The sequence below is a fragment of the Entelurus aequoreus genome, linkage group LG26 (assembly GCF_033978785.1).
Source record: "Entelurus aequoreus isolate RoL-2023_Sb linkage group LG26, RoL_Eaeq_v1.1, whole genome shotgun sequence".
Lineage (NCBI taxonomy): Eukaryota > Metazoa > Chordata > Actinopteri > Syngnathiformes > Syngnathidae > Entelurus > Entelurus aequoreus.
In genome coordinates this window covers 17,379,891-17,393,730 of record NC_084756.1, presented here as the reverse complement: position 1 = coordinate 17,393,730, position 13,840 = coordinate 17,379,891, and the positions used below count along the sequence as shown (strand labels likewise).

Below are 13,840 nucleotides of genomic sequence, written 5' to 3'. Positions count from 1 at the left end.
AGATCCCGAGCCCGGGATTGAACTCAGGACCTTCGTATTGTGAGGCACGTGCACTAACCCCTGTACCACCGTGCTGCCCGAATAAGGAACTATGGTAGTTTAAATATTGTGTTGATATTGTTAAATGAAAACATTTACGGTTAGTACACGTAAAACCTTGAACATAACATCCCGAGTAGATATTTGTGTGGATCTGCTCATTGCTCGCTTGTGTTTTCTTTCCTGACCAATAAGATGACAAGCTGATGTGAGCTGTGGGACATGTTCGTGACCCCCACAACTCTGCACACTGTTTTGTGTTCTCCCCCTCAAACATCTCTCCCACCTGGAAAATGTTTGAGGCAGTCCTTCTCAAATAGTGGGGCAGTCCCCCCTGGGGGGGCGCGTGGGACCTCAGGGAACATGCTTTTTTTTGCAGTACCGAAACATGATGACGCATACGTGGCACTTGGCATCACTATAACCATGGTGGGAGATAAAGAAAGACCGGTGTGTTGTTTCCTTTATTGTTAATAAACTTACAATGTTATGCAGGGGTATAGTTATAACTATTTTATAGACAAATTACACTATGCAAAATATTTTCTTCTTCTTAGTGGGGGGCGTTACAGAATATATTTTAGAAGCACTGTTTTAAGGAGCCACGGATGTCGCAAGAACCCCTCTTTAAAGAGGAAGGCAGCTGCAGAAAGGGGGGGCACAGGGGGAGTTCATCTGTCAGCCAATAGAAATGTACGTCCATGACACAGCTGTACTTTCCCCGCCCTCCGGTAGAACAGTCGACCACTTGAGTGACAGCTCAGACGACGTTGATTACATTCAACTTTTCACATCCCTGCTGTGGACACACTTGGATGTCAGCGCTGGACAACTACACACAAACATGGTGAGTACTACTACTACTACTTCTACATACAACATCACAGGCAAGTGTTTTTTCAGCACTTCAATCTACCTTTGTTGTTGTTACTATCTGCTGATTGGTTAGGTTGATTGGTAACACTAAATTGGCCCTAGTGTGTGAATGTGAGTGTGAATGTTGTCTATCTGTGTTGGCCCTGCGATGAGGTGGCGACTTGTCCAGGGTGTACCCCGCCTTCCGCCCGAATGCAGCTGAGATAGGCTACAGCACCCCCCGCGACCCCAAAAGGGACAAGCGGTAGAAGATGGATGGATGGATGGTTACACTGGTAACTTTGACAAGCACCTACAATACCCCTACAAGGTACTACTACAAAGTACTTGTGTAGGTTGGTCTTAATAATCATTGGAAATGTTAAAACAACAAGAAGATCATTTAGTTTAATTGTTTTAACAACACATGTCAAAGTCTTTTATTCTAAATATTTACCTTGTCTATCTAGCAGTGAACATGTCACTCCTACTTACATATACGTAAATGTGTACGTACGCACGTATATACATAGTGTACATATGTTAGTACATGTGTACTGTACTTGCATGTATACAGGTACATACATTCATTCGATTCCCGCTTTCGCCATCCCAGTCACTGCCGTTGTGTCCTTGGGCAAGACACTATACCCTCCACCCACACTGGTTTAAATGTAGCTTAAAGATGTAGATAATGGGTTTCACTATGTAAAGCGCTTTGAGTCGCTTGAGAAAAAGCGCTAAATAAATATAATTAACTTAATATTTTTTATTTCTGGCGAAACATGTCATCCTATTCTTTTCAGCGGTCCTTTAACACACCGTAAAAACACCTGTATCTCAAATGGACCGATCACTCTGTTCTAAGAGCACAGCTTGTAGGTTCAATGTGCACATTTGAATATCTTAGTTGCTCAGACAGTAATGTGTTTGTATAAGTTCACATTGGGCTATTTTTTGCTTTTCCTCTGTCTTCTTGTCCTTTACTGAGAGCTGGTAGAGCGGCCGTGCCAGCAACTTGAGGTTCCGTTACAGCTTCCGCCAACCTAGTCACTGCCGTTGTGTCCTTGGGCAAGACACTTTACCCTCCTTGCCCTTCAGTGCTACCCCCACTGGTTTAAATGTAGCTTAAAGATGTAGATAATGGGTTTCTCTAATGTATGTAAAGTGCTTTGAGTCTCTAGAGAAAAAGAGCTACGTAAGTACTCTTCACTTCTTAATGAGGAAATACGTTGATGTCTCTTGTTTTCATGTTAGCATTTAAGCTCATGAACTCCATGAGTTAATCAAAGTGCCGTTATCAATCACGTTTTTTCCATCATTTTTATTTAAAACGGTAATACTAACCGACGCGTGGAGTTTTACCTCAGTTAGCATTTCTACCATTTATCGTTACATCCCTAATACAAACCCTGTTTCCATATGAGTTGGGAAATTGTGTTAGATGTAAATATAAACGCAATACAATGATTTGCAAATCATTTTCAACCCATATTCAGTTGAATATGCCAGAAAGACAACATATTTGATGTTCAAACTGATAAAAAAAATTTTTTTGGCAACTAATCATTAACTTTAGAATTTGATGCCAGCAACACGGGACAAAGAAATTGGGAAATGTGGCAATAAATACTGATAAAGTTGAGGAATGCTCATCAAACACTTATTTGGAACATCCCACAGGTGAACAGGCAAATTGGGAACAGGTGGGTGCCATGATTGGGTATAAAAGTAGATTCCATGAAATGCTCAGTCATTCACAAACAAGGTTGGGGCTAGGGTCACCACTTTGTCAGCAATTGCGTGAGCAAATTGTTGAACAATTTAAGAAAAACCTTTCTCAACCAGCTATTGCAAGGAATTTAGGGATTTCACCATTTACGGTCCGTAATATCATCAAAGGGTTCAGAGAATCTGGAGAAAAATCACTGCACGTAAGCAGCTAAGCCCGTGACCTTCGATCCCTCAGGCTGTACTGCATCAACAAGCGACATCAGTGTGTAAAGGATATCACCACATGGGCTCAGGAACACTTCAGAAACCCACTGTCAGTAACTACAGTTGGTCGCTACATCTGTAAGTGCAAGTTAAAACTCTCCTATGCAAGGCGAAAACCGTTTATCAAAACAACACCCAGAAACGCCGTCAGCTTCGCTGGGCCTGAGCTCATCTAAGATGGACTGATACAAAGTGGTAAAGTGTTCTGTGGTCTGACGAGTCCACATTTCAAATTGTTTTTGGAAACTGTGGATGTCGTGTCCTCCGGACCAAAGAGGGAAAGAACCATCCGGATTGTTATAGGCGCAAAGTTGAAAAGCCAGCATGTGTGATGGTATGGGGGTGTATTAGTGCCCAAGAAATGGGTAACTTACACATCTGTGAAGGCGCCATTAATGCTGAAAGGTACATGTACAGGTTTTGGAACAACATATGTTGCCATCCAAGCAAAGTTACCATGGACGCCCCTGCTTATTTCAGCAAGACAATGCCAAGCCACGTGTTAGATCAACGTGGCTTCATAGTAAAAGAGTGCCGGTACTAGACTGGCCTGCCTGTAGTCCAGACCTGTCTCTCATTGAAAATGTTTGGCGCATTATGAAGCCTAAAATACCACAATGGAGACCCCCGGACTGTTGAACAACTTAAGCTGTACATCAAGCAAGAATGGGAAATAATTCCACCGGAGAAGCTTAAAAAAATGTGTCTCCTCAGTTCCCAAACGATTTCTGAGTGTTGTTAAAAGGAAAGGCCATGTAACACAGTGGTGAACATGCCCTTTCCCAACTACTTTGGCACGTGTTGCAGCCATGAAATTCTAAGTTAATTATTATTTGCAGAAAAAAAATAAAGTTTATGAGTTTGAACATCAAATATCTTGTCTTTGTAGTGCATTCAATTGAATATGGGTTGAAAAGGATTTGCAAATCATTGTATTCCGTTTATATTTACATCTAACACAATTTCCCAACTCATATGGAAACCGGGTTTGTACATACATACCTTCGTGCATACATACATACGCACATATGTAACCCTTGTGGTTCAGTCCTTGCTTTCTGTTCCGCCCGGGACTTGAAACTGGGTTGCCAGCATGACAGACAAGCATGCTAGCTACCTGGCTAAAAGCCTTGGCCAGCACTGTCTGGCCTCCGTTACACGCATGCATGCATGCATACAGACACATATACATACTGTATAGTGATAGTGTACATACATATATACACACATACATACAGTACAGGCCAAAAGTTTAGACACACCTTCTCATTTCAATGCGTTTTCTTTATTTTCATGACTATTTACATTGTAGATTGTCACTGAAGGCATCAAAACTATGACACATGTGAAGTGAAAACCATTTCAGGTGACTACCTCTTGAAGCTCATCGAGAGAATGCCAGAGTGTGCAAAACAGTAATCAGAGCAAAGAGTGGCTGTTTTGAAGAAACTAGAATATAAAACATGTTTTCAGTTATTTCACCTTTTTTTTTTAAGTGCATAACTCCACATGTGTTCATTCCTAGTTTTGATGTGACAATCTTCAATGTAAATAGTCATGAAAATAAAGAAAATGCATTGAATGAGTTGTGTCCAAACTTTTGGCCAGTACTGTATATACACACAAACGTATGTACATGCATACATACATACATACACACACATATACGTACATACATAAAGCAGTTTCTTACCTTTTTTGTCTTAATTTCCCTTCACTTTGACTTTTCTTTTCTTTGATGGACTGCCATCAGAAGACTGTCTCACACTTGGTGGACATCATCAGGTGCACACAGTTAACACATTAGTAACGTTATCATTGGCTATCATTAGCAGTAATGTAGCTGTAGTGGCGGAAGCATCCAGTCTGTGCCTTAGAGCAAAATACTGTTTGGGAATTGGGTCATATTGCCATAACCATAGCAAATAAAATAACATGTATTTTTGTGTTTCACTGGCAATCTTTAAAGCTGCATGAGAAAACATGCAAGTCATGAACGTTACTTCCTGTGACAAAAAGCAGAAGATTTGACACAGGAAGTGTGAGTGTAAAAAAAGCTGTGTGAGTGCCGTAAGATAAGTTGATTCCACAGAATGACGAGCTTCCAAGATGTGTCATTGCAGCATATTATTGTTAAGTGTCTGGGACCCGACTCGGCTTGGTTGTCATATCAGGAAATGAGGTCATGCACTGTCTAATTTAACATGAAATATCAACTTAATGTCAACTTGTTGTCATACTTCGCGTTAACCCGCCTCCTGCTTCATTCAACCCCGGGCCTTGAACCAGGCTCCTCCAAACATGAGTGTGAGCGCACTAGACATCCTGCTGTCTAACTCAAATTCAATGTTTCTCATTAAAATACATTTTGAAAGGGAAAAATGAACATTTAGATAATGAATATTGTATTAAAAACAATACAATAGAATGTAGTACAAACAAGCACAGTAGTTTTTGAAGTACTGTAATAATAATGCACATCATTTACCTTGGAGAGTATACTTATACGGTGTCCCCTTCCAGCTGCTTCTCTGTCAAACACACCATCAGCAACTTCGACATGTTTTCATGAATAAATGACCGCCGTTTCGATATTATTTTAACGTCCTCGGCTGGCGTTGGAATTTTTCTGCTCCAGTATGTTGCAGACTAGCAGTGCCGCTCTCCAACTGCTCACACTCTGTCATGTTTTTGATGATTTATTTCTTTAATTCGTTGAATATCATCCACATCTTCTCAGCACTGTCCTTCATGCTCACTTTCTTCCTTCCCATGCTTTGAAAAACAAAGTTATGTCCATCTCTAGCTATTGGCTATTGCATCGGGTTGATTTGAGCCCTTTTTTTACAGGGGGTCTATTATGTAAAACCAACTTTTCTTACCAGTGGTCCCTGTTTTTGTGTATTTGGGATGTGAATAAATCCCAAAAATGTGAAATTAAACCGTGGAGGCATTGCGGCGATATATATAAAACAATTTGTGACGGTGTCCCCAGTTGTGGCGTCAGCAAAATATCCATATATATAGTAGAGATTCACCCAAAGAGCTTTGCGTGAGTCAGCCATTGTAGTCCAACGCTGTTGTCAAAAAGTTCCTTTTTCTCTATCCTCTTGTTGTGGGGCACACTGGCTCGTACATTCACATGCATCCTCCACTCTTGCCTTTTCTAATAAAAAGTAGCCTGTAGTTCTCACTTATATCTGTCAGTAGACTCGCTATGGAAGCGTTAAAACATGGCTGACAGGAAGAAGACAGGGTCGAAGTGGAGGCACGTCATTTTAACCAAATAACCACCATTACATGTAATGTAGACCACAAGGAAGTGTTTTAAATGTAGGAAAAAAAATCCCAATATGACCCCTTTAAAGCCCTTGCAGCATCTTGCCAGCAAGATGAAGGCCAGCTGTTGAGTTTTGGAGTCCAGTTGTCAGACAGGCTGAGCAGGCGTGTGCAACAATCCAGAACAGTCGCAGCTGAGTCAGACCATGCAAGGGACACAAACGAACAGTGCAATGGATGTTATTGCAACAGGATGTGGTTTAAAAAGATATCGTGATACTCTACAACGTTAGGGAAACATCTTATGACTCAAACATCAAGTACATGTGTGTGTACTGTCCTAATTGCTTTTGTCATTTGAGCCCACATAGTTGACTTGCCTGTCTGTTGCTTGACCCAGAGGTGTGCGTGTGTGTGTGTGTGTGTGTGTGCGTGCGTGCGTGTGCGTGTGCGCGTGCTGCACAGGGTGATAGCCTGTATCCAAACAGGTGCTAAATGTTTTGCTCGATGTGAAAGGGCTCATTGTTGGAGAGCAAAGCGCGGCTCAGGGTTTTATTGGCATGTGGCAAATTCTGAAAATACAATTAAAAACTAAAACAACTAAAGAACAAAAGCTGTAGTTGAAAAAAAGAGCAAAAACCTGTAAAGTACCAAGAAAAGATTGATATAATAAGTAATACTGCTGTCTGTCTTTTTTGTTACTGCTTATAAACTCAGGAAAAACCACTTTGGACTTATTTTGCACTATTAACTTAATTATGCCTAAAATATTCTACGTAATTCAATGGAATCATTTGAATATTCCATTGATATTGTCACACCGCCATACATACAGTTAGGTCCAAAAATATTTGGACATTGACACAATTTTCAGTATTCCAGCTCTGTACAACACCACAATGGATTTGAAATGAAACAATCAAGATGTGCTTTAAGTGCAGACTGAGCTTTAATTTGAGGTTATTTACATCCAAATCAGGTGAACGGAGTAGGAATTGCAACATATTTTATATGTGCCCTCCACTTTTTAAGGGACCAAAAGTAATTGGACAAACTAATATAATCATAAATAAAATTGTCACTTTTTAGTACTTTGTTGCAAATCTTTTGCAGTCAATGACAGCCTGAAGTGTGGAAGCCATAGACCTCACCAGACGCTGGGTTTGGTCCCTGGTGATGCTCTGCCGGGCCTCTGCTGCAGCTGTCTTCACTTCTTGCTTGTTCTTTGGGCATTTTCCCTTCAGTTTTGTCTTCAGTAAGTGAAATTCATGCTCAATGGGATTCAGGTCAGGTGATTGACTTGGCCATTGTAGAACATTTCACTTCTTTGCTTCGGGTCATTGTCCATCTGCATTGTGAAGCACCTTCCAATGACTTTTGAAGCATTTGGCTGAATATGAGCAGATAGTATTGCCCGAAACACTTCAGAATGAATTCTGCTGCTTTTGTCAGCTGTCACATCATCAATAAATATAAGAGATCCAGTTACACTGGCAGCCATGCATGCCACTACCACCACCATGCTTCACTGATGAGGTGGTATGCTTTGGATATTCAGCAGTTCCTTCCCTTCTCCATACTCTTCTATTTCCATCATTCTGGTACAACTTGATATTTGTCTCATCTGTCCATAAGATGTTGTTCCTGAACTGCACAGGCTCTTTTACATGTTTCTTGGCAAACTCTAATCTGGCCTTCCTGTCTTTGAGGCTCACCAATGGTTTACACCTTGTGATGAAACCTCTGTATTTCCTCTGGTGAAGTCTTCTCTTAATTGTTGACTTGGACACAGATACACCTACTGTACTTCCTGGAGAGTTTTCTTCATCTGACCAACTGTTGTGAAGGGCTTTTTCTTGACAAGGGAAAGGATTTGTCTGTCATCCACCACACTTGTTTTCTGTGGTCTTCCAGGTATTTTGGTGTTGCTGAGCTCAGCAGTGTGTTCTCTCTTTTTAAGAATGTACCAAACAGTTGATTTGGCCACACCTCATGTTTTTGCTATCTCTCTGATGGCTTTGTTTTGATTTTTCAGCCTAATGAGGGCTTGCTTCACTGATAGTGACAGCTCTTTGGACTTCATATTGAGAGATGACCTCCCCAGATTCCAAATGAATACACCACACTTGAAATGACATCCAGGCCTTTTATCTGCTCTTTGTAAATGAAATAAACGGGAAAAAATACAAGGGAATAACAAAAACGTGGCCATGGAACAGCTGAGTAGCCAATTGTCCAATTACTTTTGGTCCCTTAAAAAGTGGAAGGCACATATAAAATGTGTTGTAATTCCTACACCGTTCACCTGATTTGGCTGTAAATACCCTCAAATTAAAACTCAAAGTCTGTACTTAAAGCACATCTTGATTGTTTCATTTTAAATCCATTGTGGTGTTGTACAGAGCTTACTTACTTACTTAATCCTCTTCGTCCCTGGCGTGACATAAGGCTTCGACGATCTGCCTCCATCTGGACCTGTCCTGAGCAACATGCTGTGCCTCGCCCCAGGTTAGGTTCATCTCCTTCAGCTCAGCTGTCACCGTACGCCGCCACGTGTTCTTGGGCCGACCTTGCTTCCTTTTCCCAGGTGGAGTCCAACGTAGTGCGATGTTGGGGATACGGTCTTGGTCCATCCTCAGAACATGCCCAAGCCATTGGAATCGGCGGCATTTGATCTCTAGCACCACACTGTTGCACTTGGTCTTCTTGTATAGATGTGCATTGGATATTTTCTCGGGCCAGAAGATTCGACAGAGTTTCCTGAGGCATCCATTGTGGATGGCTTCGACTTTTTTCATGTCGTAGTATGTTACTCGCCAGCACTCCGAGCCGTACAACAATACAGATTTTACATTACTGTTGTAAAGTCGGACCTTTGTTCTTAAGCTATATTGCTTGGACTTCCAGATGGTGTTTAGCCTAGCAAAAGCACCCTGTGCCTTTCAGAGTCTTGCTCTAATGTCCTTTTGTGCAGCGTTGTCCTTACTGACGAGACTTCCCAGACAGGTGAAGTTCTCAACATAGTCGAGAGCGTGTCCATTCACTGTGATTGGTACATCTGGAGTGGCATTAACGCACATCACTTGTGTTTTGGACACATTAATGTTCAGCCCTACCTGTTGGGCGAATTTGTTCAGTCTGTCAGTTTTCTCCTGCAGATGGATGTGCTTTGGTGCAAGGGCAGCAAGATCATCAGCAAAATCTAGGTCTTCAAGTTGGGAGGACAAAGTCCACTGGATACCCCTGGGTCTGTCAGTTGTATTCCGCATGACCCAGTCTATGGCAATCAGGAAAAGAATGGGGGAAATAGTACACCCCTGCCGCACACCAGACTCCACAGTGAACCATGTAGATGGCTCACCATTAACAATGACGCTGCATTCAAAGTGACGGTAGAACATCCCTATGAGAGTGACCAGTTTTGGAGGAACTCCATAGGCCCCAACAATCTTCCATAGGGTGTCACGATGTAGGCTGTCAAAAGCTTTGCGAAAGTCGATGAAGTTGATGTGCAGAGGAGTGTTCCATTCTACACACTGCTCGATAATGTTCCTCAGAGCGAAGATCTGATCTATGCAGCCCCTTCCTCTCCTGAACCCTGCTTGTTCCTGTCGTAGCTTCTGATCAATAGTGGAATCGATTCTGCCGAGTAAAATCCTGCAGAAGACCTTAGATGGTACTGATAGCAGCGTGATGCCCCTCCAGTTGTCACAATTTTGGAAGTTTCCTTTCTTGGGGAGTTTGACAATCAGGCCCTTGTCCCAGTCTTGAGGTATTACTTCCTTCTCCCAGATGTCTTTAAAGAGATCAGTAATCACATTGACAGAGGTGTTAAGGTCAGCTTTCAGCATCTCTGCATAGACAGAGTCTATGCTGGCGGCTTTCCCATTCTTCAAGGCTTTGTTGGCAAATTTTACCTCTTCTTTACTTGGAGGGGTGGTCTCGATGTCAAGGAGACTTTCTACTGATGAAGGGTTGGCAGGATCATCTGGCTCCGGGCAGTTGAGTACCTCACAGAAATGCTCAACCCATCTCAAGATCTGGTCACTCTCAGTGGTGAGGATGTTGCCCTGTTTATCTTTAACAGGGGCCGGCTGGCTGTTGTACTTGCCTGTGAGTTGCTTTGTGATCTTGTAAATCGTACTCAACTCACCCCGTGCAGCTGCACACTCAGCTTTCTCTGCTAGATCCTCAACAAAGGCCCTTTTGTCACTCCTTGCACTCTTCTTTACCTCTCTGTCCTTTTCCTTGTAGGCTTTCTGGACCTGCTCATGGAGCCTGTGCGATTTTGTGCTAAGCATCTTGGCTTTCAGCTGTTTTCTTTCTTCAATTCTTTGCCAGGTGCCAGGTGTTAACCATTCTTTGTTCCCTCTCTTTCTATAGCCCAAGACTTTGGTGGCTGCCCCTACGTAAGACTTTTTGATGTTCTCCCACTTGCCTTGGGTGTCTGAGTCTTCGTTCGCAGGTTTGGCGGGAGCACTGAAGCGGTTGAGAGTTGGACAATATCGGAAAATCTGATATCGGCAAAAAAGCCATTATCGGACATCTCTAATAAAAAGTGTTTCTCGCCTTCCTGTCGGTCATTTTTTCTGCAGCCAGCGTCATCTCACAAGACCCTCTGGTGCCGTGAATGTCAATCAAGTGACGAAAGTGACGTCTTGGTGAAGATTGATGATCGCTCATTTTTAGGTTTATTTTTTTTATGCCTGGCTGGCGATGGACTGACACACCCTCCACCATCAACCCGTAGCTCGCGGTCGACGTAATGTGCACCCCTGCCACATAGAATATCGCAACGTGAATTACTGTCCCAACCTTAATAGATAATCTGTCAAAGTGTGTCAATTATTTATCTCTGTGCTGTTAATTCCGTCTTGCTTTCAGAACAGATGAAAAACACAGTTTGAGTTTCTTATCTTGAAATAGGAAGTAAAGTCATTTGTAAAAATAAGTACAATTTAGTTTGCTTCGCAGCTTCAAAAACATTTGACAAAATAATAATAATACCTTTATTAACCTGTGATAAACCCTGAAAATGCAAAAAAAGAACAATAAAAATACTTTTAGTCAATGAAATATGAACAGTAACTTGGACTTGTATGTTCAGTTGGAGAGACAACATTGATCAGAAGATGGTAGAAATCAGCATAAAACATTCGATTTACAGTGAGTACATTCTGAAAGAAGTTAGGATAACAGCCTGGCAGCAGAGTTTCGAGCTTAAAACTTTTGGATAAGGAATATTGTACGAAAAACAAGATTACAGACAACTACAATCTTTTTATGAAGTAATGTGATAACAATGTGAAAGCATTTATATCTTCCAACTGACTGAAAAGGACTTTGGAATCCTTTTTGGTTTGTTCTGATTGCCGTCTTCCCGTCTCGCTAGCTCCAACATGGACGAGGAAGAGGAAGTCTGGCTAGTAAGGCGGTGAGAGCAGGAGTTGAAAAAACGGATATAAGTGGTAGTATTACGGTAACAAAATTATTGGCAAATGTGTATCGCAATCTGTGTGTGTGTAATCCATATCACTTGTCCCTGTACTAATGTGTGTGTCTCTATATCAGAAGAAGAAGAAGAATCAAAATAGTTTTTATTGCCATTGTTTGAGAACGGGTTCACAAACTAGGAATTTTACTTGGCGCAATCGTGCAACATAGAACACATATAACACAGAATAGAATAACATGAGCTGTAACTGAGCTATCAGATCTTGTTATTGTTCATGTGCCTGATGGCCGAGGGGAAAAAACTGTTCAGGTGGCGGGAGGTGTGGGTCTGGATGGACTGTAGTCTCCTGCCTTAGGGGAGAGGGGAGAATAGTTTGTGTCCAGAGTGAGAAAAGTCAGCTGTGATCTGACCCACACACCTCCTGGTCCTGGAGGAGAACAGGTCCTGGAGGGAAGGGAGTTTGCAGCCAATAACCTTCTCAGCAGCACGTACGATGCGCTGCAGTCGATGCTTGTCCCGGACTGTGGCGCCGGGGAACCACAAGGTGATGGAGGAAGTGAGGATGAACTCGATGATGGCTGAGTAAAACTGCACCAGCATCCGGTCGGCACCTTAAGTTTCTTCAGCTGCCGCAGGAAGTACATCCTCTGCTGGGCCTTCTTGATGAGGGAGCTGATGGTCGGCTCCCACTTGAGGTCCTGGGTGATGGTGGTGCCCAAGAAATGGATGGAGTCCACAATGGAGAGGGGGTGAGGGGGGATGGTGGGGGCTTTGACTTTCCTGAAGTCCAAATCATCTCCACTGTTTTCTGGGCGTTCAGCTCCAGGTTGTTGAGGCTGCACCAGGACGCCAGCCGGTCCAACTCTCTCCTGTAGGCGGACTCGTCGCCATCCGAGATGAGCCCGATGAGGGTAGTGTCGTCTGCAAACTTGAGCAGCTTTATCGACTGGTGACTGGAGGTGCAGCAGTTTGTATACAGGGAGAAGAGCCAGGGGGAAAGTACACAGCCCTGAGGAGTACCAGTGTTCGTGGTTCGACTGTCCGAGACAATCTTCCCCAGCCGCACGTGCTGTCTTCGGTCCGTCAGGAAGTCATTGATCCAACTGCAGAGGGAGTCGGGCACGCTGAGCTGGTAGAGCTTGTCTCGTAGCAGTCCAGGGAGGATGGTGTTGAAGGCAGAGCTGAAGTCCACATATCAATATCAATCTTGATATTGATAAAACACACACACACAGATATATCAATCTGTGTGTGTGTGTTTTAAGTTGTCTGTCCATATTATGATGTGTCTGTGTGTAAAAAAAAAAAAAAAATCTGTCTGTCAGTATTTCGATTGGTAAGTGTATGTGCGTAATTCGATGAAGCAATTTGAACGTGTGAAAGGACACTCACCACTAGTGGGCGCCTTACAGCCACTCACAATCCTGTTGGTGTTGAAGCCAAGAGCAATGGACTCTTCATCACTTGCTGTAAATAAACGTTCCTGTTTTAGCAGTTACTCAGTGGTCAGAAGTATTTTTGTATTCAAATAAGTTGTCAGTAATTCCATAGCAACCGAAATGATCGCATTTCCTCCGTTGGGGGGGCGTGGCTCTCCCTTAAAGATGACTGTCTTCCCCTAGAGATGACCCCCCCGACAGAGGAAACACGATCACTCCGGCCTCTGTCATTGCATGATCACTTATTTGAATACAAAAATACTTCTAACTAATAAGTTCCTGATGAACTAGGACTTTTATTTACAGCAAGTGATGAAGAGTCCATTGTTCTTGACTTCAACGCCAACAGGAGTGTGAGTGGCTGCAAGGCGCTGACTAGTGGTGAGTATAAGGAAAGGCAAGGAGGGGTTACAGACAAATCCTATCACACGTTCAAATCGCTGTACAGACGAACAAGTCGTACACGGCAGAAGTGGTCGCCATCTTATTCACTGCCGTTGTGTCCTTAGCCAAGACACTTTACTCACCTGCTCCCAGTGGTTTACAGAGTAAACAACTAAAAACTAAGGTTTTGGGCATTGTTTCCTCTAAACCAATACATTTGTCTAAATATGGCTATGGACACGCATTATTGTGGTTTTCCTGGACGTTGTCTTCATCACTAAAGGAATAATGTTATCTGCGGGAGAGAATCCCTCTGACATTTTAAAGTATGTTTCTTTTGTTTGAGTTGTCCGCTTGCAGCGTCCCTCTGTCTCTGACTCCCTTGTCGTCA

The 13,840-nt window shown here is 42.7% G+C and overlaps 1 protein-coding gene across 1 annotated transcript in view; it reads left to right on the top strand.

Annotated features, from left to right (window-relative positions):
- The first annotated feature begins 751 nt into the window (after positions 1-751).
- The window catches only part of cass4 (Cas scaffold protein family member 4), a 27,965-nt gene continuing 14,876 nt past the window's right edge, over positions 752-13,840 (top strand). Inside the window, exon 1 of the mRNA XM_062037540.1 lies at positions 752-886. Within this exon, the coding sequence (XP_061893524.1) occupies positions 884-886 (3 nt within the window). The 5' untranslated portion in view covers positions 752-883. The remainder of the gene's footprint in view (positions 887-13,840) is intronic.